Source organism: Balaenoptera acutorostrata, chromosome X (assembly GCF_949987535.1).
Source record: "Balaenoptera acutorostrata chromosome X, mBalAcu1.1, whole genome shotgun sequence".
Lineage (NCBI taxonomy): Eukaryota > Metazoa > Chordata > Mammalia > Artiodactyla > Balaenopteridae > Balaenoptera > Balaenoptera acutorostrata.
The window spans coordinates 16,574,533-16,597,243 of record NC_080085.1 but is presented as its reverse complement, the minus strand read 5'-3'; the positions used below and the strand labels follow the sequence as shown (position 1 = coordinate 16,597,243).

The 22,711-nt window shown below is 47.7% G+C and overlaps 1 protein-coding gene across 4 annotated transcripts in view; it reads left to right on the top strand.

Moving 5' to 3' along the window:
* Positions 1-22,711, top strand: part of SH3KBP1 (SH3 domain containing kinase binding protein 1) — a 350,137-nt gene that overhangs the window by 288,011 nt on the left and 39,415 nt on the right. For all 4 annotated transcript variants that reach the window (XM_057538746.1, XM_007174679.3, XM_007174678.3 and 1 more), the window contains 3 exons: positions 3,967-4,018; positions 6,486-6,566; positions 9,167-9,326. In XM_057538746.1, coding sequence (XP_057394729.1) covers positions 3,967-4,018; positions 6,486-6,566; positions 9,167-9,326 — 293 coding nt within the window. The remainder of the gene's footprint in view (positions 1-3,966; positions 4,019-6,485; positions 6,567-9,166; positions 9,327-22,711) is intronic.

Below are 22,711 nucleotides of genomic sequence, written 5' to 3'. Positions count from 1 at the left end.
GGGCCCATTTTAGCTCCCACCTAGCTGTTAACATGGCCCCTCTAGGCCTCAGTTTTCTCAGCTTAAAGGGGACCCTCTGGTCACTCAGAGCTCTGACGTCCCCTGTTCTTAGCACTGACCTGCCAGTTGAGCAGGATGATGCCACCTGGGCCTGGAGCTGGAGTGTTTTATTTTCACTGTGGAGGGAGGAGAATAAATAGAACAAGTGCCTCTAAAAAATTCATGACTTATAAAAAGAAACGAAATTGAGTTATTTGTAGTGAGGTGGATGGACCTAGAGTCTGTCATACAGAGTGAAGTAAGTCAGAAAGAAAAAAACAAATACCGTATGCTAACACATATATATGGAATCTAAAAAAAGAAAAAAAGGTCATGAAGAACCTAGGGGCAAGACGGGAATAAAGACGCAGACCTACTAGAGAATGGACTTGAGGACACGGAGAGGGGGAAGGGTAAGCTGGGAGGAAGTGAGAGAGTGGCATGGACACATATACACTACCAAATGTAAAATAGATAGCTAGTGGGAAGCAGCCGCATAGCACAGGGAGATCAGCTCTGTGCTTTGTGACCACCTAGAGGGGTGGGATAGGGAGGGTGGGAGGGAGGGAGACGCAAGAGGGAGGGGATATGGGGATATATGTATATGTATAGCTGATTCACTTTGTTATAAAGCAGAAACTAACACACCATTGTAAAGCAATTATACTCCAATAAAGATGTTAAAAAAAATTCATGACAAAATACTTGACTGAGTTGAAAGGATGTTTCTGTCTGCGCACCTGCAGGAGCTAGTTAATGCTGGTAAATTCAACAGAGAAAGCGTTGACCTACTGCTTAACCTGGAAAATCAATTACATGATGTGCTTATGTCTTTTTGTTTGAGAATCATGAACTCCCATGATGAATTTTCTACTGCCACATTTTTGCTACGGATTTACCCACGCTGCCTTCTCAGTTCTCACTGCCCTGTCTTCCTGTGGCATTAAAAGAAAAAAAAAAAAAAATCAGGGGAATTCCCTGGTGGTCCAATGGTTAGAACTCAGTGCTCTCACTGCCGGGGCCCAGGTTCGATACCTGGTTGGGGAACTAAGATCCCGTGAGCTGCGAGGCACGGCCAAAAAAATGAAAAAGAAAAAAGATCATTGTCAGCTCATGTGAACACTTTATTAATCGTTTGTGGGGTGGTCTGACCCTGGTTTTTGTTCCGAATTACCTTAAAAGACATCTCCTTTGAAAAATGTGGCATCATTTCTCATCTAAGGAGGCAGGAAGGCTAAGGTTGATGGAATCAGGGCCAAAGTCAGTCAAGGAAAAAAAAAAAACAGGACAACTTGTAAACCTCCTCTGCTACTAAGCAAAGCAGGCACCTAGCCAGCGTTGATCAGGCCTGGTGAATGCAAGACAGACAGCTCACAAAGTGCTGCTTCCTTTCCAAACTGCCCCACCTGCCTCCGCAGCTGCTAGGGCTCCCGACACAGCCTCACACCCCTGCCTGTTTCCTCCGCCCTCCGAGCAGGCACTTGGCATGACCACGCTCTCCACACGCTGTTGGGGAGCACAATACTTCCCGTCCCCTCTCTCGGTGCCCCTCCGCCCTGCCCTGTTGCATTTCGTGTATTACATGCCAAATCTGACACAACACTAAGGGGTTTTTTTTCTTTGCACAGTAATCTTGGAAAATATGATGACTTGTAATTGTCTTTTTTTATTTGAGGCCCTGTGGTTTGAGGCAGGGTCGCTGGGGTAACGGCCTCGGTAAGAGGAGGCCCATGTGAAATTGGTTAGAAAAATGTTCCAACAACTGAGAGTGAGGAAGCCGTCCAGCGGGTGGGCATTGCTGGGGCTGAGCTGGGAAGAATTAGGCCACAGGGTGTTGGCAGTTTCCTGCATAAGAAATTACTCTGATCCAGAGGTAAAGGAAGGTTAATTGGCAGAGTTTCAACTTCATTAGGTAAACACACATCTGTCCCCAGTCTAATTTCTACAAAGATAGAGAAGAGAGGAAGGAAAAAGGAGTCAGGGTAGAGAGCTGGAAGGGGCTGGCAACAGGGGAAGAGTCGTAAGCTCAGGGTGGAGGGCCTGTACCCATGCGGAGGTGGCCTTTGGAACGTCCTTCTTTCTTTTTTTTATAATGAAGTTTGGATGCATATAGACAGTACAGAAAAATATTAAGAAGGAAACACATATGCACTCATAATCCTACAAGAGATCAGCACTATAAATTTCTTTCTTTCCAGTCTTTTTCCCTTTCTGAATATATTGTAACATGGTTGAGCTCATACTGTAGCTGCAATTCAATACCCTTTTTTTTCCCCCTTAATGTTGACATACTACAGTTTCTTGTGCTTTTGTAAACTCTGTGTGGTTTATGGCCGTGAGATGGTTTGTCTTGTGGATGCCCTCTGGCAGGATGGCCCCTTCACAGTGGTTAAAGAGCATTCCTGTGGGGCAGATAGCCCTGGACTGGACTCTTGGCCCCCTGCCCCGTTGACTAGCCTGGTGACTTGGGGAAATGACTTCATCTCTTGAAGCCTCAATTATTTCATCGCAAAATGGGCATAATAATATCACTCCTTATAGAGTTGTCACGAGGATTGGGCAAGGCAGTGCTTACTGACTCCCTCTGTGAAACCGCCTCCTCCTAAGAGGGAAGTAATATTATCGTTTTACAGATGAGAAATCTCATCTAGGTGAGGTCACTTGCGCAGGGTCCACGGCTAAAAACTGAAAGAGCCGGGGTGTGTAACGGCAGCCACATTCTGAAGCCCCGCCGCTTGCCCACCATATTATACTCTTACTTGGGGTCACTTGGCCAAATCACCCAGCTAGTAAAGAGCAGAGTTGAAATGTCAGATCCAGAGCCTACGTGCTGTGATGCTCCCTGAGACAGTTCTTTGTGGGTCTCGTATTCTGTGGGTTTTACTTAAAACCATTTCTTCCTGTGTCCTGGTACTGCATCAGGCACCGGGAGGCACTGGTGGGTCGGGCTGAGGATGGTCGGGTGCTTTTGCTGGTCACATCAGTACTTTTTCAGCATGCAGAAGAGAGTCCATGGGGCTTTTTTAAAGTCACAAGTATATGATACCCAGAGAGGGTCAGGACAGGTGTCAGCAGCAACATGGATCATATGCTCAAACCCTCCCCATTTCCATCGTTCCTTAATGATGTTGATAATGAGATGGCTCTCTCCTTGCCTTTGGTCCCCTTTTCCCCTGTGCAAGAATGGTGCCCAAGAACTGTGCCCTAGCTGGACTCTCGGCCCTAGGACATTTGCCAAGCCCAGCCTGTCTCCCACCTACAGCGAATCCTGGGTGAGCAAGGAGATGCCATTGATTGCATTGCTGCCTCATCCCCTCCAGAATGATAAGGTGTGAGAGAAAAACAAATAGTGGCTGATATGCAAAGAAACTCCATTCCAGTTTCCAGGGTATGACTGGTCTGTGGGGGAACCTCGCAAATGGCCTACCAGCCTTGGGGTGAAAAGGGGCAGAAAGCTTAGAACCCTACCCAGCCGCAGGGGCCCCTCAGCCTGCATTTTGTTGCAGGTCCCACATCCAGAGCGGATCTAATTTAGAGCCATCCCAGTGACTCTTTCTGAATCGCCTGGTTATTCAGCAGATTAAATCTTAATTGCAAATGCGGTTTCAGCGTAGGAGTACCATTGTGCTTGCTGGTTTCAGGCCATTTTTGCTGAGCCGCGCTTTTCCAGAAGGCTGTTACAAATTTAGAAAGGGGGAAATGGTATTTCATTTGTCCATCAGAGCTTTGTTTTGCAGACTGAATTTATTTTGGTGCTTGTTTAAAGGTGCCAAAACCTGACATCCCTGGAGAGAGAATTGCTCAGTTTTTTTGGAGAGCTTCTCTGGACTGTCCAAACTACATCTAGAAAACACTGTCTGTGGTCCTCATGTGAGAGGCCAGGCCTGTCAACAATCTCATGTGGTATTATTTTGATTAATTTTTCAGAGACCCAAGAAGCCACCTCCTCCATCGGCTCCCGTCATCAAGCAAGGGGCAGGTAATGTACCTTTCACTTCCGTCAACACACTGTCTTTCTCTTACTGTTTTCCCTAACAAAGAAACATATCATTAAAATGTATCCCTGATATAGCCTCCCAAAGAGAGTGACCAGAAAGACTTTGTTTCGGAATAAACCAGTTTTGTTTGCTTTGTTTTTATTTTTATTTTTTAAATAAACCCCTTTTGTAGAGAGAGGAACTGGTTGTCTGCTTTGCCTGTGCCTGCCCGTCGAGGGTCAGCCTGGGAAGAGCTGCTTCCCGTGGGTCACAACTTCACTGGGCATGTATAGCAGTGCTGAATTTTCGATTTCTGTCCCGGGTGGTTAACCAAAATTTGTACTTACTTCACTTGCCCCCAGCAACAAAAAATGTTTTTCTAGCAATACTTTCCCTCCCTCATGATTCTTTTCTCATCTGGAAAAGAATCCAATTAATTCACTTTTTCTGTGTGGCTCAGATGTTAAGGTTGAATACTATAGGAAGACTTGATGTCGTTGGACACTTGGTAACTCATTGTACACTGGCGTCTCATACATAAAGATGAGCATTCCTAGTTCCCAATAGAACTCCTCTTTATCATTGTTAACACAAATTTTAGGGAGAAATTCCTCCGTGAATAACTAGTTAAGTGGCATTTTAAAAAATTAACAACTAAAACTGAAGAAGAGTAGGGGTATTTTTAATTCTACACATGCATAGTTGTGATATTGCTGTAGCATTTAAAGTATGAATACATTTCCAGATTGGTTTATTCAGCAGATTTATTAGGAGTGATTTTTTGCCGTTCTTTTGGCCCACCAAGTTGGGGGAAAAAAATCAGCTTGACCTCACATTCCTTTCCCATTCCCTTCAGCATAGTTGAGAATTACAGAGATTAAGCCCCCAAATGGGATGTTAATTACATCTCCTGCTCAGCCCCCATCCTTGTTTGTGTTGAGCAGTTTAATTTTGCCACCTAGTGGTTCTGGCTGGATAAATCTTTTATTTTGCTGAAATTAAAGCAGACTATTGATTTGCTTTTTTTCTGAAGATCCTTTCCCCTAGAAGCCTTGGTGACAGGTTAGAGACCAAGGAGGTGAGTTGAGTGGTCCCAGGCTCAGGTGGCCTAGAATGTAACTAGGGTTGGATTCTTCATGGTAGTAGGACTGTCAGTTCCTCCTCTGTCTCTAGGAGTGGTACTGAAATTCTTCATTAGCGTTAGGAGACCAGATTGTAGCATGGTAGGCAAATCCTTATCCTTTTAAGACAATTTTAAAAGGTTGTGCTGGATCTCTAGGGGCAAAGCATGATGGCATTTAATCTTCCTAGATTACTACTACTGCTCATTTATCCTGCTGTATAATCTTGGGAACTGCTTTGTAATGGGGAGGTAGATATTCCTGTTTTCCTTGTGTTTGGTTATTTGACGAAAAAAATCAGATACAGAATTGATAGAAATCAGATACAGTGTTTAACTTGTAGTGAGTCATTAAAGAGTTAAGGTAAAGTGTGTGTTCAGTGGATTTTATTTTAAGTTCTTTTGGCTTCTGATGCTGTGTAATTGAGATTTTAGTACCAAGCACACATCCATAGGGTTGGTCATATAAGGAGTTTGTCAAGCACTCAACCAAGTCCATAAATCAGAGGAGTACTTGTGATGGGTTTCATGCTTTAGCTATTTTCCAAGTACACTTACGGACCTGAGGCCGCTGACACTGATGAAGTTCCCTGGTGCGGGAAGCAGCTGTGGTCCAGGCGTGTAAAGAGGAAGGGTGAATTGGCACATTTGGGAAAATGTAATACATGGGGATTCAGATGCAAAGGACCTAGGGAGAACCACCGTATCTTCTCTGTACATCCCTCCACTTAAAAATGTGTTTAAGAGGTAACAAAGTACCAGTTATAAAATAAATAAGTCACAGGGATGTAATGTACAGCATGGGGAATATAGCCAATAATATTTTAATAACTTTGTATGGTGTGTAATGTATAAAAATATTGAATCACTGTGTTGTACACCTGAAACTAATATAATATTGTAAGTCAACTAAACTTCAATTTAAAAAAAATACACATTCTAGTTACTATTGCTGCGTAACAAAGCACTCCAAATTTGGTGGCGTAAAACAACGATCTTCTCATGCCCGTGGATTTGTTTATTTATTTATATACATTCCCCACCCACACCAAGTGGTCTCCTGTGACTACTTTGATGCGTAAGGAAGTCAGATTTAAATATCAATAAATATTAGTGGTGTTCTTGTAAATGAAGGATGCATAGGCAGGCAAACTTAATGACACATGCCAGAAATGGCTTCTGCTCCGTTTCTACGCAGCTTGTGTTTGCCAGATAACACCAGCACTCAGCTTAGGAAAGAAAAAAAACCTATTGACTTTGCTGTACCTGATAAATATTTAAAATGCTAGTGCATCTAATAAATGGATGGGGGAAACATTTCCTAATCGTTGCCATCCTTTCCCCGCCAGGTACCACTGAAAGAAAACATGAAATTAAAAAGATACCTCCTGAAAGGCCAGAAACGCTTCCAAATAGAACAGAAGAAAAAGGTATGAGATCAAGTCTTCGTTGACACTTCTAGAACGGCAAGAGACAGAGCTGTCTGTCACAGGGCTAGTCCCTATTACCCACAGAATTTGCTTTTTCTTTGGAATATGGTGATTATGGTTTTGTTTTGATTGCTTTTAAATTTCCTGTTTCTAAAGAAATAGGAGAGAGGGTTATGTGGTGCTTCTTTGGGCCGGCATTTCTCATCAAATGAAAAACAACCAGCCTAGTCACTTAACACACTGGGGCTCTCCCACCCCAGTCTTCCTGCCATCACCGCCCTCCCCACACCAGCAGCATCCTGAAGTCCGCATGCCGACTGTAAGTGCCTAGAGGGCCCCGCTGTACCGGCCAAGGTTCCCAGCCAGCCTAGTGCCCCAGGTGCTCATTAACTGCTGATGGGTGGGTGTGGCTTAGAGAAATTCCCATCCAGACAAATGAAAGCTGTCAGTCACTGCTGGGCCTTGGACTCTGGCTACTATACTGCAGACACATGTCCTCGGTCAGGAACGTTGAGGGAGGGGGTGGCATGGCAAAACTGGGAGAAGCAGCCCAGGGCCCACAGTCCCCTTACCGGGGTCAAAAATGTCATTTTCAGGGAAGTGCCGTAACCTGTATCACGCAGTCAGGTTTATGAATGTGTTTGACTCCTATGGTCTGCGTGTCCCTCCCAAAGAAATCTGCATGCTGTGGAAGGACTCATTTTATTAGGTGTCTAAGATTTGATTGATCACACATTTTACGGGGAAAGTGTTACGTTATTATTATGAACAGGAGGCAGAGCGAATTCCATTTTTAAAAAGCAGTTATTTGTAAGTCACAAGAGAAATGCTGAATTAATGCATGTAATTATTTGGAGATGCTCCTGGGTGGCCTCATGAAATTTTATTGTGAAATTTAATATTTTATATCAGCCTGCCAGAAGTTTTACCAACATTGCGAGTTCTTAGGAAGTTACACCTCTTTCTTTCACAGTGAACAGTTAAAACTTGAGTTGTGGAAGCTCATTGTGAAGGCCAGGTCTGCGTCACAGATCAATGAAAAAATAGCTATCGAGTGTGTACCATACAAATAGTTCTTTGATAAAAGTGTGCGTGTTGTGACATAACCAAACACCGCCTCTGTCCTCACGGAAGACACATGGCTGGTTTTGGGCTCGTAGCCAGGCTCTGTGATGAGGACACTGCCCGCTCTGTTCCACGCTGACTAGCATATGTACTCGGCTTACGTGTGAACAGCCGCCCTAGTTGGTTGGCCAAGTGGCCACACACTTCTGCTTCCTTCCCCTCCCGTGATGCCTTGTTCTGTGCCGCAGTGGGTCAGGAGACAGAAGCCCTGGTCAGAAGCAGCAGGGAAGACAGCAAACCAGCCCCACCTTGAGACTTGGCCTCCCTCGTAGGTGGGCACGAACCCTCTCTCCCATTCGTTCTGCAAGCTGCTGGAGCTCCATCCCTCCCAGGAGGCAGGAGGAATCCCCCCTCCTTTGTATTTTAGCAGAGCCCTTCCTCCTCTGGTGCCTCCTCTGGTCCCTGCGGACCAGTAAAAGAGTTCCCAGCATTCCTGGATGGAGCACGTTCCCTTACTGAGATATTGTGGGGATGAGCCCAGTGGTGTCTGTACAATACCTGATGGGCTTTTTAAAGCTTTGCCAATCTGCCTGGTCACCCAAACGACGCGAGTGTGTGTCTGCAAGTAAAACGTGTTCACAGTTCCAGCTTCCGAGTGAGCACAGGGATGCTGCCTGTCCAGTGGGCAGCTCTCTGAAGCTCTGTCTTTACAGAGAAACATGGGGACATGAAGCACGAAGCTGCCACCAAGCACTGCCCAGTATGGCCCCAGATCTGGCTTTAACTTCATTCTAATAGCTCCAACACCCAAAACCCTCAGAAACCAAATACCTGTGAAGTCCCAGTTTACCTTCCAAGGTGAAACTGTGCACAGAAAGAATCCAGAACTAATTGTTGGCTCCTGGTGCTTTACACAAGCTGACCCGGGAGACGTCAGGCCTCTTTCCTCCCCACACCCAACAGGTTCCGCTGGCCGTTGACCAAACCCATCAGCCATTTACCGAGCACCTGCTCAGTGCCAGGCACCACGCGGGTTCTAGAGAGATGGCCAGACGTGGGCCCTGCCCTTGGGGGTGACTGCCTGCAGGCTGTGCCAAGCATGCAGACATCCAGCAAGTACTCAAGTGGAGCCTGTTTATAAAGGGCTGTCCTTCGCAGCTCAGGAGAGGGAGTAGGAAAGTCTGCCTCTGAGGGCGGGTCCAGCTCTTGAGAAGGGAACATGACCGTGTCACATTTCAGCCAGGCAAAATGTGAGTAGGCCCAATGAAGCATGAGTAGGAGTTTTCCAAGGGTGGGCAATGGCCGGAAGGGCCCTCAGGCAGAGGGACCCGCATGAGCAAAGGTGAACAGTGGGCTGTGATTGTATAGGTCTCTTTCTAACTTGACCAAGAATAGATGATGCTCTTCGCCTTCCATCCTGACCTTGGCAAACAGCGTCAGTGATTTTTTTAAGCAGAAAACAAGCAGTCTTCAGTACTGTCACTTACACTAGTTCTATCTGTCTTCTTTATGCTTCTTTAAACAATGACTTAAAGAAAGACCAGAGAGAGAGCCAAAGCTGGATTTACAGAAGGCTTCTGTTCCTGCCATACCGCCCAAAAAGCCGCGGCCACCCAAGACCAATTCTCTCAGCAGACCAGGTGCGCTGCCCCCGAGGAGGCCGGAGCGACCAGCGGGGCCCCTGACCCATACCAGGTACTGCTCCGCTCTTGACGCTGGGGGCGGGGGCGGGGGCGGGGCAGCCGCAGGACGCTGGGCTCCAGCCACTGGGGTCCTTGCTCCCATGCTCAGGCAGAAGTGGGTGTGAGGCTGGGGGGCGCAGCGTGGGTTTCAAGATTAGAGATGAGAATCCAGGTCGTGGCATCTAGGCCCTGCTCACGCGTGGGGATTTCCCCCTGTGCTTCCTTAGAGCAAGGCCAGCTGCCCTTCCGACCGGAAGTGCGGGTGGCATGCCTGCCTTCACCCCTGGATGTCCTGCTGGCTTGGGTGCGTGCGTCTCACTGGCAGCTCCATCCCCTGGCCCTCTCCCTGCTCTGGGGTGGCCCCCTCCACACTCCCAGGCTCCCTCTGCTCTTGCCTGCGCAGCCCTACTGGGGGACCCAGGACCCAGTCTGGCAAACGTTGTCTTAGTGGCCATGTCCGTGAACCGTGAGACCCTCACAGGCAAGGGGCATGCTTCGTTCAGGCACGAGTTCCGAGACGGGCCTGGCAAAACTCAAATTTGTTCACTGGCTGGCTGGACACCTGTGTTAGTGATACGGAATCCGAGTTGCACATTGTGCCTTCCAGACCTGAGATGCCCACCACAAGGGACAAGGAAGTGTCACGTTCTCTCCACAAGTTCATTGCTGGAACTTTCTGCCATTACGTGCATATTATACGTGTTGATGTAAGATACTGGAGCCAGTCGGTGGCCTAGAGGCCTTCACATGGACCTGTCAACACACAGTCACTCACTGAATTTTCGTTCTTCTGAGCTAAGTTTGCATGGTGAGAATCTCATGGGGCTTCAGTGTCCTGGTGCTAGAGTCAGGCAGGCTTCCGGGCTCACGTCATAGTAGGAGTGGGAGACCCAGCAGGTCACTGCCGCTCTCTCCTCACCTTCCCTGTCTGTACATTGTGGATGATCATGGAATGCATCTAAAAGGATGGAAGGATGTAATTCCCGAGTATGTAGCCCCGGGCCTGTAAATCAACTTTACTTTCATTGTCTTATTTATGATTGTGTATCAAACTGGGTATACTGGAGTGAAACAAAAATAGCTCATTTACATTTTAGAAAAAAATTTTAAATCGTGGTAAAATACACATAACACAAAATTTTCTCAGGTATGTGAGCCCATTGGAGGAGCGGCTGGCTCACCTGTGTCATTTGGCAGGTGTCCCCCAAGATCCAACCAAACAACTGCTCCCCTATGATGGCCCCGGGGGAAACTAACGGGACCAGGGCCACTGTTGAGTGGGTCAGGCCCCTACGTGTTGTGTCCTCTTCTGCTGACTGACACGCGCACGATGAGGCCACTTGACAGCCCCAATGACCTTAGCAAGGGCCACTTCAGTAGCGTGGTCGGCCCAGAGCTTGCACTTCAGAAGGAAAAGGTTATGTAAACCTAAGTGCTTCCAAAGAGAACATGAGCTCCACAAACAGGGAGGAGGGAGCAGCAGGGGTCGTACATCACTTTGTGGTGGCTGAAAGGAGAACAGAAGCCACGCTCTGCCAAATTCTTATAGTCTTCCAGGGACCACAGGCATTTCGATGAAGTCAATAACGATTTCCAGAATATTCCTGCTGCTCTAATGATCCGATCCGAAGCGAAGTGCAGTTCCAATGGCTTCTGCGCCTTCAAAGGCTGCTCTCAGCCGTCTCGTTAGAAGATAGGTGCAGGCCTTGCGAGCCATCGATTAGACCTGCACGGGAGCGGGGAGTGAATGATAACCTCCGACCCTCTGGGCTCACAGAAGCCCCATTTTCCTCCCGCCTCTGCTGAGCCCTTCCGCACCTCCAGCTCTCCCGAGATCCAGCTGTGGATCAGAAAGACGAGCCACCAAGGAAGATGCGTGAGAGGGGTTTGTACAGAAGCCAGTGGGAAGCGTAACTGCCTTTACGCTGCTTTACGTTGTGTGTGGCATCTGAGCAGCCTGGGAGAGGGTGGGCAGTCCCCGACCTCCCAAGCTCCCAGGGCACTGGTTTGCAGAAAGGAGGGAGCGAGAGGCAAGCCCCAGGCTTCCTTCCTGCCAATCCCTGGAAGTGGCAGACCCGGGCAAGGCTGGGAGCATTTGAGGAGCCGCTACCTGCCCTGACCGCTTGCACAGCCAGTGGAAGGGAGGACGGTGCCTGCTCTAGCTTGGTGGTTCTCAAACTTGAGCGTGCATCGGCGCCACCTGGAGATCATGTTCAAACACATTGCTGGGCCCATCCCCACGGTCGTTGATCCGGTAGGTCTGGGAATTGATGCTGCCGGTCCACATCCACGCTGTGAGGATCTCAGGTTTTTGGCAGTGCCACCCTCCTTCCCCGGCTGCCTCCCATGCGTCCGTTAGTGCTCCCCGACTTCAGTGCCCAGTTAGCACGCCCCTCTTCTGGAAGCCTTCCCTCATCTCTCACGATTGCTCTCTCCTCCAAACGCCTGACACCCCGTGTTTAGCCTGGTGCGGGGCCCCATGCTGTGCCACTTGGGATGCTCGCGCCCCCGGACTCCTTTACCAGATTTAAAGCAGATCAAGAGTGTGTTTTGTCATCTCCACATGGTTTACGGGGTTGAGCATATGGTAGTGGCTCATTTAATACACTTGTTGAATGCCATGGTTCCTAAAAAGGGGGGGAGGTGCCAGTGCTTACATTTTGTTCACTTTTGCTCTCCTGTCATCCTTCCCAGCCCCTGTACGAGCTCTGTAGCATGTGCGTCTTATGTTCTAAGTCACCTAGTGTGCCATGGATTTCAACATAAAAAAATTTAAGAAGATCGAAGAAAGGCTTGCTGTTTCTCAGTATCTCATGCACTTCATATTTTTTGCTAAGCAGTTACATTGGACAACCAACCCGTATACTAGTTTATGAACTTGTTTTGTTCCGCCAAGGTAGTTGAGGTAGGAGTGTTAACGTCAAACAGTTTTGTGTCGGTAGTCCTCCAGAAAGGGGTATTGTCTGCTGTGCAAACCCAAATCCTCGCCAGGATTTACCTGACTGGATGGGTAGATGGGCGGATGGATAGACGGATGGTTGAACACATGGACGCACAGTCACCATTTGCTGTTCTTACTGGGAATGAGGCATGAGGCATTGCCACTCCAGCTGCAATGTCTGGGCTCAAGCTTCCTCTCACCAGCCAGAAAGCTCGCTGCCAAATGTGGCTTCCAGAAGAGATGAATTTCTTTCTATTTAAACAGGAACTAGCATCTTTTAGAAAAAGGAATACCTAAGTTTAGGAAGAGGGGAGTCATTTTTAGATGCATTTACTTAACAGAAATGGATTGAGGGACTACTGTATACCAGGCACTGTTCTGGATCTTAGTAACGGTGGGGCTTGGCCATTATAGATCCTGGTCTTCAGGAATCATGTCTAAAGGAATTAGGACACCCGCGCAATTTTGTGTCCATCTGAGCAAGTAGCAGCATGCCGTTAACATACTTACTTCCAGATAGTAAATGTAGGTAGAAATTTAACAGAAAGAAAGAGACTTTTTCCAAAAAAACTTAGTACCAGAGTTGATTTAAAAATTGAATGATGATAGGAGATTCCCCTAGGTCATAAGTGCCTTTGTTTGAGAGTCTGTGCTTTGGGGATGCATCAGTTATTATCTCACAGCATAAAGACAGCGTCTGCTGGTCTCGTCCAGCCCACCATATAACTAAGGTAGTCGTGGTACAAAGAGCATTCTGTCTACCTCTATCTTCACACTTGAGAAAGTGGAGTCTCAAAAGTATAGCGCCTACTCACTTGTTTTGATATTTGATCATAAAGATATTTCAAATGACAGAATATACCTAAACTTGTGTGTGTGTGTGTTGTATACACACACGGACATGTGATGTTATATGTCTCATAATGTGTATTATCGATTTAATAAAGATGGGGTCTGAAACCCCCATGAGAAGAGGCCCTGAAACTTGGGAGAAGAATCCAAAAGAAAAAAAAATCCAAGGAAAAGCTGGAAAGAAGCAGGCTGTCCTGAGCCCTAGCAGTTTGCATGCAGCGGGAGGCAGCGAGCCAGAAACCTGAGGGGCAGAGCAGGTGTGTGCCTTCAAAAGAAAATAAACCCGATAGGGAAAGGGGTAGAAGCAGGCTGAAGAGACCAGAACAGGTTTGTTAATCTTCCCAAACATGGCCACCCCAAGTTGTAAATAATCTCATTTTCTTCCCAAAGAGCGGGCAAGTGGGAGCAGGACCTTTGGCCCAAGTTGCCAGGGAGCCGTGCCTGTTGTCTGCTGCAGCACAGAGCAGCCAGCGCTCTGAGTGGAGGGTCAGGCCACTGGCAGGGCGGGGACGGGTGGGGCTGGTGGAGGCGGGGCTTGAGTGATAGACAGGGGCTCTGGGATTGAGAGGAAGGAAGTGAAGCTAAAAGAAGTAAGAGGAGGTGAGCTGAGGAGGGATGGAGTGGAAGCCGGAAGTGGGAAAAGTCGATGGCCGGAAGTACAGGAGATGCTGGTCAGGAAGGGGAGGTTGGTGCCCACAACTTCAGAGGCGGAGTGGGTCTGAAGATGGACATATCCACAGAGGGAGGGGCCCTGAATGCGGATGACTGAGGATGAATGAAGGTCATAAGGGCTGAAGGGACCAGGGGAGGGAGGGAGGGGATGGATTGCCCCCTTGGCTGTCATAGGCTCAGGAAGATGGCAAGAGCTGAAATGAGGTGAGGCTGATGTTCTCGAAGCCAGTGTCCTCCCAGGTGGATGTCGGGGTGTTCTGCGAGTTGATGACAGTCAGTGATAAGAAAGTTTCAATAGTCAGGGTGGTAGCAGGTCATTAAGTCAAGAGGTTCCAGATGGATGGAGTTGCTTACTGTGGCTCAAGCATCGCAGAGGGCACTGTCCACTGACTTCAGATGTGGAAGCCTGTGTCAGATGAGGAATCTCAGTGAGAAGGTGGGCAGTTGGGTCTTGGACACCAGACTGTGGGCAGGAGGCCTAGTGACTTCCCAGACCTGTGCCACTTGCAGATGGCCTATTGCTTTAAATCTTAAACACACCAGGTACCTTTCGCATGAAAGGCTGAAGGCTATACGGAGAGAACTGGAACACGATCCAGGGAGAGGGACAGTGGAATTGCACATTTTTTCCTTGTAATGAAGAGGGAGCCCTGGATACCAGAGAAACACTGGGAGATTAGTGACCGTTGAGCCCTGAGACATTTTAGCTTGAGGCAAAGATTAAGTAAACATTTGTATGCCAAACATCAACTAAGTGCTTAGGGAAGGGCAGATGTCTCTCTGGAGACCAACTTACCCACAAGGAAGTTAATTTTTCTTTAGATTTACGAAGGCATCCTAGCTGCTTCAAGCCCCTCAGGATACAAATTAGCAGAAAGTAAACTTCTAGGTCCTGGTGGTTCTGTGAGGTGTGTGGTCCCCATGCCCACCAAAAGAAGGCACTAAAAAAGACCTTTGCTCTTATTAGCTCTAAGCTAATCAATCATTTAATTAAAAAAAAAACAGGGAAAGAAAGATAGCTAGAGTGCACACAAATGTTCCCTAAGCAGGCAGATAGAATGTACCTGGGTGGTGAGCCATCATTATGAGTTTGGATTGCTCAAGTATTCTAAATGTCTTTTCAAAGATTCCTAGGGATGTGGCATGTGGTGTTTGAGTGTTTCCCTTCTTTTCTACAAGTCAGGACCAAGACGTGTCTTTGGAGAGTTCAGGAGAGAGATCTCGGCTAGAACTTCCAGAGGTGGGTGTCATTGGCTCACAGATGGTAGTTACAGGCATGGAATGGCTATAATCACTCCAGGAGATTACAGAGAAGAAGAGGAGAGAGTACAGGCGACAGTGGGGAAAACCATTACTTACAGGGTGGAGGAAGGACGAGGAGCTGTGGAGAAGGGTGAGTGGACTGCAAGGCCGTGGGAGCTAGGAGGAGGGAGGGTGGAGCAGCTACCGGCCAGTGGCTCTCACACTTGAGTGTACGTTGGCATCACCTGCGGTCTTGTTAAAACACAGATCGCTGCTCTCCAAGTTTCTGATTCAGGAGGTCTGGGTTCCGGCCTGAGAATTTGCGTTTCTAGCAAGCTCCCGGGGCTGCTGCCGCCGCTGGTTAGCCAAGCCCACTATGAGAACCTCCACCAAAGTGAGAGCCGGGCAGACTGAAGGGGCTTTGGTCACTAGCTGGCCCTTGGTGATCCCAGTCAAGTGGTTCCTCTACAATAGTTGGGGGCAAGAGACAGACTCAGGGTTGAGGTGAAGAAAGAACAGGCGGGCAACCAAGCACGTGTAGACTTGTCTTGTGAGAAACTCGGCTGTGGGGGAAAGGTGGAAATTGGGTGCTAGATATGGATCCAGTGATAAGAGAGGACTGTGTATGTGTGTGCTCCGTGTGTGTGCGTGCGTGTTTGTGTGTGTGCTGTATGTGGTGTCATTCATTATTTCAGAAATGCATCAAGTGCCTCCATTTGGCTAGGCCCTCTCCTGGGTGGTAGTTAGCTACGGTAACCAGGCCAGACATGCCTCCTGCCCACCCACTGCTTACTGGGCTTTGGAGCCAGGCCCACCAGTGTGGAAAGCCCACCCCTCTGCTTCCTTACCCTGTAGCTTCAGGCAAGGTGCACACCTCTCTGTGTCTCAGTTTCCGTCGCCACTCCTAGGGCACCTAGCTCCTCTCCTGGCACTTGTGAGGCCCTCAACCAATCTTTTTTCCTCCCTTGAGAGAGCTCAGTGGGTGACCTTGTTGGGAGAGGAGTTGCCACATGGTGACAAACAGGTCATGCTCAGCAGCCCCAAGGGAGCGAGGAAACACGATGTGCAGACTGCACATCGAGAGGTCTCTAGGGAGTGGAAGCAGAGCCGCGAGAGCGTCAGGGTAGCCAGCACTCAGGGAAGGCTAGGGACTGAGGGACAGTGGGTGGTTTATGGAGCATAGGAATCCCACAGGGGGAAATACCTTGTCACACTGTAGAAATGTCTACCTTATTTGCTGGCCTCATTTCATTTGTATGTATAACTTTCTCTCCATACGTCTTTCCATCCTCACCTAGAATAAATTTCATTCCCTGCAGCAAGATCCAACAACAGTAGTGATGGGTTTAGCCTCAGCTCAGACTGAGCCACATTGATTTTCCTGCCAGTGATGGCCAGAAGCAGGCAAGGAATCAGTAGGGGATATTAACGCCCCGCACAGGCACAGGTACTAATCGGTTCGTATAATGCTTTTCCCACGGGCTATTTTTTTGAACACTCTTCCTCCAAGTGACACCCCACAAACTTTTCTCAGAGTTGTGCACTGATGGCATCCCCTCCTCCAGGCATCAAAAGACCCTTGCCCCTCTGAGAGGCCCAGCTGTGGGTTTGCAGATGGGAGCTGCGGGTGTCATCGTCCTTTGGCCTTAGGGGCTTGGGGCTTGTGCCCTGGATGGGCTCTAGACGGAGGCCTGTTTCCACCCACACTTGCAGAGTCTGCACAGAGAACAGAAATTTGGAGGGGAACTGAGTGGGCAGTGTCCCATCACCTTCCAACGTGTCTTCACCAACTATAAATAGCCAAGCCTGTTTGTGCTCATCCAAACAAGGACACAGAGCAAGGGGAGAGCTGCCAGGAAAACCACTCTGGTTCCCGCTTCCTGCGCCCCTGGCCTCGCTCAGGCTGCCCCACATTTAGACGGGAAGTTCGTAGTCAAAAAATGCCTGTGATTCCTGGGACATTTTAGGCCATGGGGTGGGTGTGGAGGGGCTCCACAGGATCGGCAGAGCCTTTGGATCCACATTTCTGGGAAAGGGGAGCGAGGCTCCTCCTGCCCTCCCGCTGATGAGCAAAGGAAACTAGGCTCACTGCTGGTGCAATTTTGTCCTTTCCTGAAGGAAGGATTCAACCTCCCCGGGCAGTAATGGCCCCTCACAGAACGCTTCTGAAGGACTGGCTTCATCTCTGCTCCCTCCACAGATGGGCGGAGCCCTCTTATCGTTGCTTATTTGCAAGAGAAAAATCTCTAGAAGCATCAAACATGTGCATTTTGATTATTACCGCCCCAAGTGTGGTGGGCAAAGATGGGGCTGGGCGTCAAGAAGCTTCCATCCACTTTTAGCTTTGCTACCAATTAGCTGTGTGCCCTTGGGCTCATAACTCCCAGCCTTAGAGCCCAGGACCCTCGTCCGTAATAAAATGGGGGCCTGAGCCGGGTAATCTTTACCCAGTTTTTTTTTTAGCATCTTTATTGGAGTATAATTGCTTTACAATGGTGTGTTAGTTTCTGCTTTATAACAAAGTGAATCAGCTATACATATACATATATCCCCATATCCCCTCCCTCTTGCGTCTCCCTCCCTCCCACCCTCCCTATCCCACCCCTCTGGGTGGTCACAAAGCACCGAGCTGATCTCCCCGTGCTATGCGGCTACTTCCCACTAGCTATCTATTTTACATTTGGTAGTGTATATATGTCCATGCCACTCTCTCACTTTGTCCCAGCTTACCCTTCCCCCTCCCCGTGTCCTCAAGTCCATTCTCTACGTCTGAGTCTTTATTCCTGTCCTGCCCCTAGGTTCTTCAGAACCATTTTTTTTTAGATTCCATATATATGTGTTAGCATATGGTATCCATCGACAGATGAATGGATAAAGAAGATGTGGCACATATATACAGTAGAATATTACTCAGCCATAAAAAGAAACGAAATTGAGTTATTTGTAGTGAGGTGGGTGGACCTAGAGTCTGTCATACAGAGTGACGTAAGTCAGAAAGAGAAAAACAAATACCCAGTTTTAATAGAGCCTAAGTCTGAGACATTGTGAGCGGGCAGCCAGGAAAGCAGGGAGGGAGCGTTCATCTCCATTGACCTCACATCCTCAGTGCATGATTGGACCAGGATGAGTGCGGTGAGCAATAGGACAGGGTGGTTTTACATTAGAAGGGGCTGATAAAACAAGGTTGCGGGGTTGGAGCAAGAGAGAAGAGAGGGAATCTCTAGTCGTTTCTCTAGAAACTTCACATCTGCCATCTGTCATCGTCCCTATGAGTAGATAACTCCCAGGTGGGGTGAAAGCTGGGGAAAAATGGAGGATTCAAAGGGTGCTCCTCAGTGGTTTTCTGAGTACAGGGGATGGGGCTTTTCTATTTCTTTTTCCTTTCCTAGCCTTTTTTTTTTCTTTTTTTTTTTTTTTTTTGCCCCCATAACAATTTTTAGGCACTTAAAACCCAGACATTTACATTATGGTAATAGATCCTTCTGAGGGCAGGGAGCGGAGACTGCCGAAAAGATTCATCATCTGGACTTGGGATCTTTTGCTTGCTAGGAATCAGTCGACTCTTTTTCCCCTTCACCCCCCAGTCACCTCCAGAAGCGTGTGGGGTCTTTTTGGTGGTTTTTAGTTGCTGCTGTTAATGCTGCTGTTCATTTATTTACTTACTTGTTTGCTTGCCTCGGCTTCCTGTGCACTTCAGCATCTTTTCCAGGCCACATGTCTTGTCTTAACTGTCCCAACTTGGGCTCAATTGGGGCATGCCACTTGCTGAGCTCATGTTCTCAAGGGATGCACATGGTGCATCTTCCACATTTCCAACTGTTGACGTGCCCCATCTCACGTCTCAGGTCTGAGTGGAAAGAGTAGGCCCCTCTGGGTGGGTCAGGTATGGGATTTTTGTTTATTAATAGTACTTTTTAACTCGGGGAGCAAAGGCAATTCACCCAGCTGGCAGTGAGCTGTGGTGACACAGGCTGCCTGGCATCCTCGGTGACTCACTGTCTCCAGGACCAGGAGGCTGAGAGAAGCAGCTTTGAGAAGCGGTCAAGAGCTTGGGCTCCAGAGGAAGAGTTAGTAGGTTCAAATCCAGACCCCACCATTCAACTAGTTTTATGACCTTTTGGCAGCAAGTGACTTCATCTCACTGAGCCTGAGTTTCCTGATCTATATAATGAAAAGCAGGGCCGCACAGGTGGGCTTCTCCAGGAAGCAAATTTTAGTATGCAAGATCTGTGTAGGGTTCAGTGCCTGTGGGGAGGGAGAAGGAAGCCGCTTTGGGCAGAGGGAGAAAAGTTGTGACGCTGGCTCCCCAAAGCCTCGGCCAGGTCCATGGGAGCTTTGGGGCTAAAATGGCCCCTCCGAGTTGTCTTCTGTTGGGCTGAGATGGCTGAGACTTTTATACCGTGAAGTGTGGGCCGCCCTAGAAAGGCCAAGGAGGCTCTCTGCAGCTGAGGTGGTCCCTGGAGGGGCCAACAGCATTTCCACCGGCGGGGGCGACCAGCCCTTCACAGAAGGGGGCTCTGGGTGGTGCAGCTCCGTGTCTGCCATGCAGAGTAGATACTTCAAGGGGCAGTTGGGGCGATTGAATCATACATGGAAGGAGCTTATCCTAGTGCCTGGCTTGTGGCAGGCAGTCAGTAAAACGTAGGTGCTGCTGTTACTTCTGTGGGATTGTCGGTTCCACTTATTCCTGCTGGGTGTCCTTGGGCTGGTCAACCTGTTCCCTGCGATTTAGGGTCCCTGGCCAGCGAAGCAAGGAGACTCTTGGTTGCTAGTTGCCTATCCAAGTCACGTGTTTTAAATATCCATAACCAAACCTGCTGAAGAAATACAAGAAAATAACATTATTTTGATTTAACAATCAGAGATGAGTAAGGGCAGCCATGTTCCGATATCTTTGGCTATATGGGGACGTGCCTGCTTTCTTCTGTTTTCTCCCTTTATTTAACAGCTGTGGGCATAGAAACTCACCATAAAAAAAACCAAACCCTCGCAGGAGCTAGTAAACTACAAAAGTATGAGCTTTTTCCTCTTTTGTTGAATTTAGTAGCATCCTTTTTGCCAAAATGGTACCCATGTGTTGGGCAGACTGGAGGAGAACAGGGACCATCGAGGGCTGCAGCCTCATTGGGTGTCACCTGCTCCAAACGTGTGCTTTGAAGAATTTCAGAAATTCTGCTGTTTTTCGGAACTGAAATTCATTAGCTTTGTTGTAAACGTCTATAAATACAGTGAAAGGCATTTACAAATAGACATTGTAAAATGCTTCCACACCCACAGTCTGAACACTGTCAAAACACCAGCTGCAGCTTCCCTACTTGGAAGGATCAGAACCTTTTTTAAACTACACCTACTGTGTTTTCAAAATAGGTTTGCTTCTGGCCCTGTGTAGAAGATAATTTCAGCCGAAAGCCTGTGTCTGCTCTTGGCATGAGGGATCAGGACTTATTTAGAGAGATGGGGGGACCCCAGTCTCCTTCCTTTCAGAATATGGCTGGCGCTTTAGAATCTGGGGAGGGGTCACTCACAGCTGCTATTTCTTATTTCTTCGGGTGGGGGGGATCCTTCATGACCTGGACCTCTCAGTGTAGGATTTGTAACTCCACCCCCCCCAAACGGTTCGCAGGTGAGTTCCAGGTGTGGTCACAGGGGATCACAGAGGCACCTGTGGTCGGGGAGATCCTTAAAGGAGAGTTTGTAGGTAGGGGCCAGGCAATCTCATCTTTTACCTGGATGATACTGTTGGGGAGAAAGGAGAGCGAACATAAGCTGCCTGAATTGTACAAATCTCTGTTATTAAAAGTGAAGTTTTAAAAAAAAAGAGTGAACTTTAAAAGGAATGAAAAATTTACCTATAGGCTTATCCCAGAGACAACTGCTATTAACATTTTGGGCTGTTTCTTGCCCATCTTTTTCCTGTGTATATTTTGGTTTGTTTTTCATCAGTTTTACATAGGTGAGATCATACTGAATGTCATACAACTTTATGTCTTTAGGGAATAATGCAGTTATTATAAATACATAATGCATTCCCATTTCAGAAAAAAGGCAAATGTTCATTAATTCTACAAGTATTTTTCAGCTCCTGACATGTACCAGGTGCTGGGCTGGTGCTAGAAATCACCCATCAGACTCCCCAGGAATAACCACTATAAATACATGTTCTTCTAGCCTTAAAAAAAATAATCCCTCTTCCTAATATATCAGAAGGGCATGTGGGTGCATGTGCAGTGAGGTGTATGTCATTTTTAACTTGTATTTGTCGCCTTGACATTGTAACATAAGCATCTGTCCCTGTTGTCATGAACTGTTTATACGTATCATTTTAACGGCTGTATAAAAGTCCATAAAATATCATAGGTTATTCAACTGTTCCCCTATTTATGAAAGACTCCAGTTCTTTTCAATTTTTCTTTATTACAAATAATGCTGTGATAAACATCTTGATCCACAAAACCCATTTGGGTATTTCAGACTATCTCTTTAGCGTAGACCCCCAGATGAACGTTTTAAATACTATTGATATACACCCTGTTCTTAAAAATTACTTCTTTTTACCTTGCCCTGTTCCCTAAAGGCTTGGAGGTAACTTTCAAAAATGCATATAAAAGAATAAAATAGTTAAGAGTGACAATAAAGGGGAAATAAGGGCAGAAAAGTAATACAGCCCAAGATCGGATGAGGACCGCAATGGGCATAGAGTTCTCTACGGCCCCCATCGAGAGAGAGAGGCTCACATTGGACTAGAAGCTTCCAGGTATCAAACCAAAGAGGGAACTGGTAGCTCCAAGATCCACAGTTACCAAAATGCACGAATAAGCCACATGTTCAGAAGCAGCCGAGTTGTTCTGAGATACACATGGTTCACTGACGTGCAAAGCTCCTTCCCCCATCCGCACCTCCACCCCCACCCCAAATGACATTCTCCCCAGCTGCCCACCAGGGTGTCACCTCCAACCATCCTCACCTTTGGCCAAAAAAAAGGTCAGTGGAATTAACTGGACTTTCTTTGCCTGAGTGACCTCTCTCCCTGGACAGAACATGTGTTTTCGTAAATTTTAATCCTTGGTGTGTTCCCAAAAGGACAGAGCTGTCTGGCTGTGAGTATAACTTGAGTTCAGTCTCTGAGTCGGGAAGATGACAGCACCAAATCTTTCAGGCTCTGTAGATACCAAGTAATAAGATTAAGAGCCCTCAAGAACTTTTAAAAATGAAAATGCTGGGCTTCCCTGGTGGCGCAGTGGTTAAGAATCTGCCTGCCAATGCAGGGGACACGGGTTCGAGCCCTGGTCCGGGAAGATCCCACATGCTGCGGAGCAACTAAGCCCGTGTGCCACAACTACTGAGCCTGCGCTCTGGAGCCCGCGAGCCACAACTACTGAGCCCACGTGCCACAACTACTGAAGCCCACGTGCCTAGAGCCCGTGCTCCACAACAAGAGAAGCAATAGCAATGAGAAGCCCTCGCACTGCAACGAAGAGTAGTCCCCGCTCGCCGCAACTAGAGAAAGCCCGCGTGCAGCAACGAAGACCCAGTGCAGCCAAAAATTTAAAGAATTAAAAAAAAAAAAAAGAAAATGCTTTCTTACTAATAATACCACATTTCTAAAACATTTGATTCAGAAGTTTACATTCAAATTAGCAGATGCTCGGGCCCTGCCAAAAAAAGTGTTTTGAAATAAACATCCTTAATCC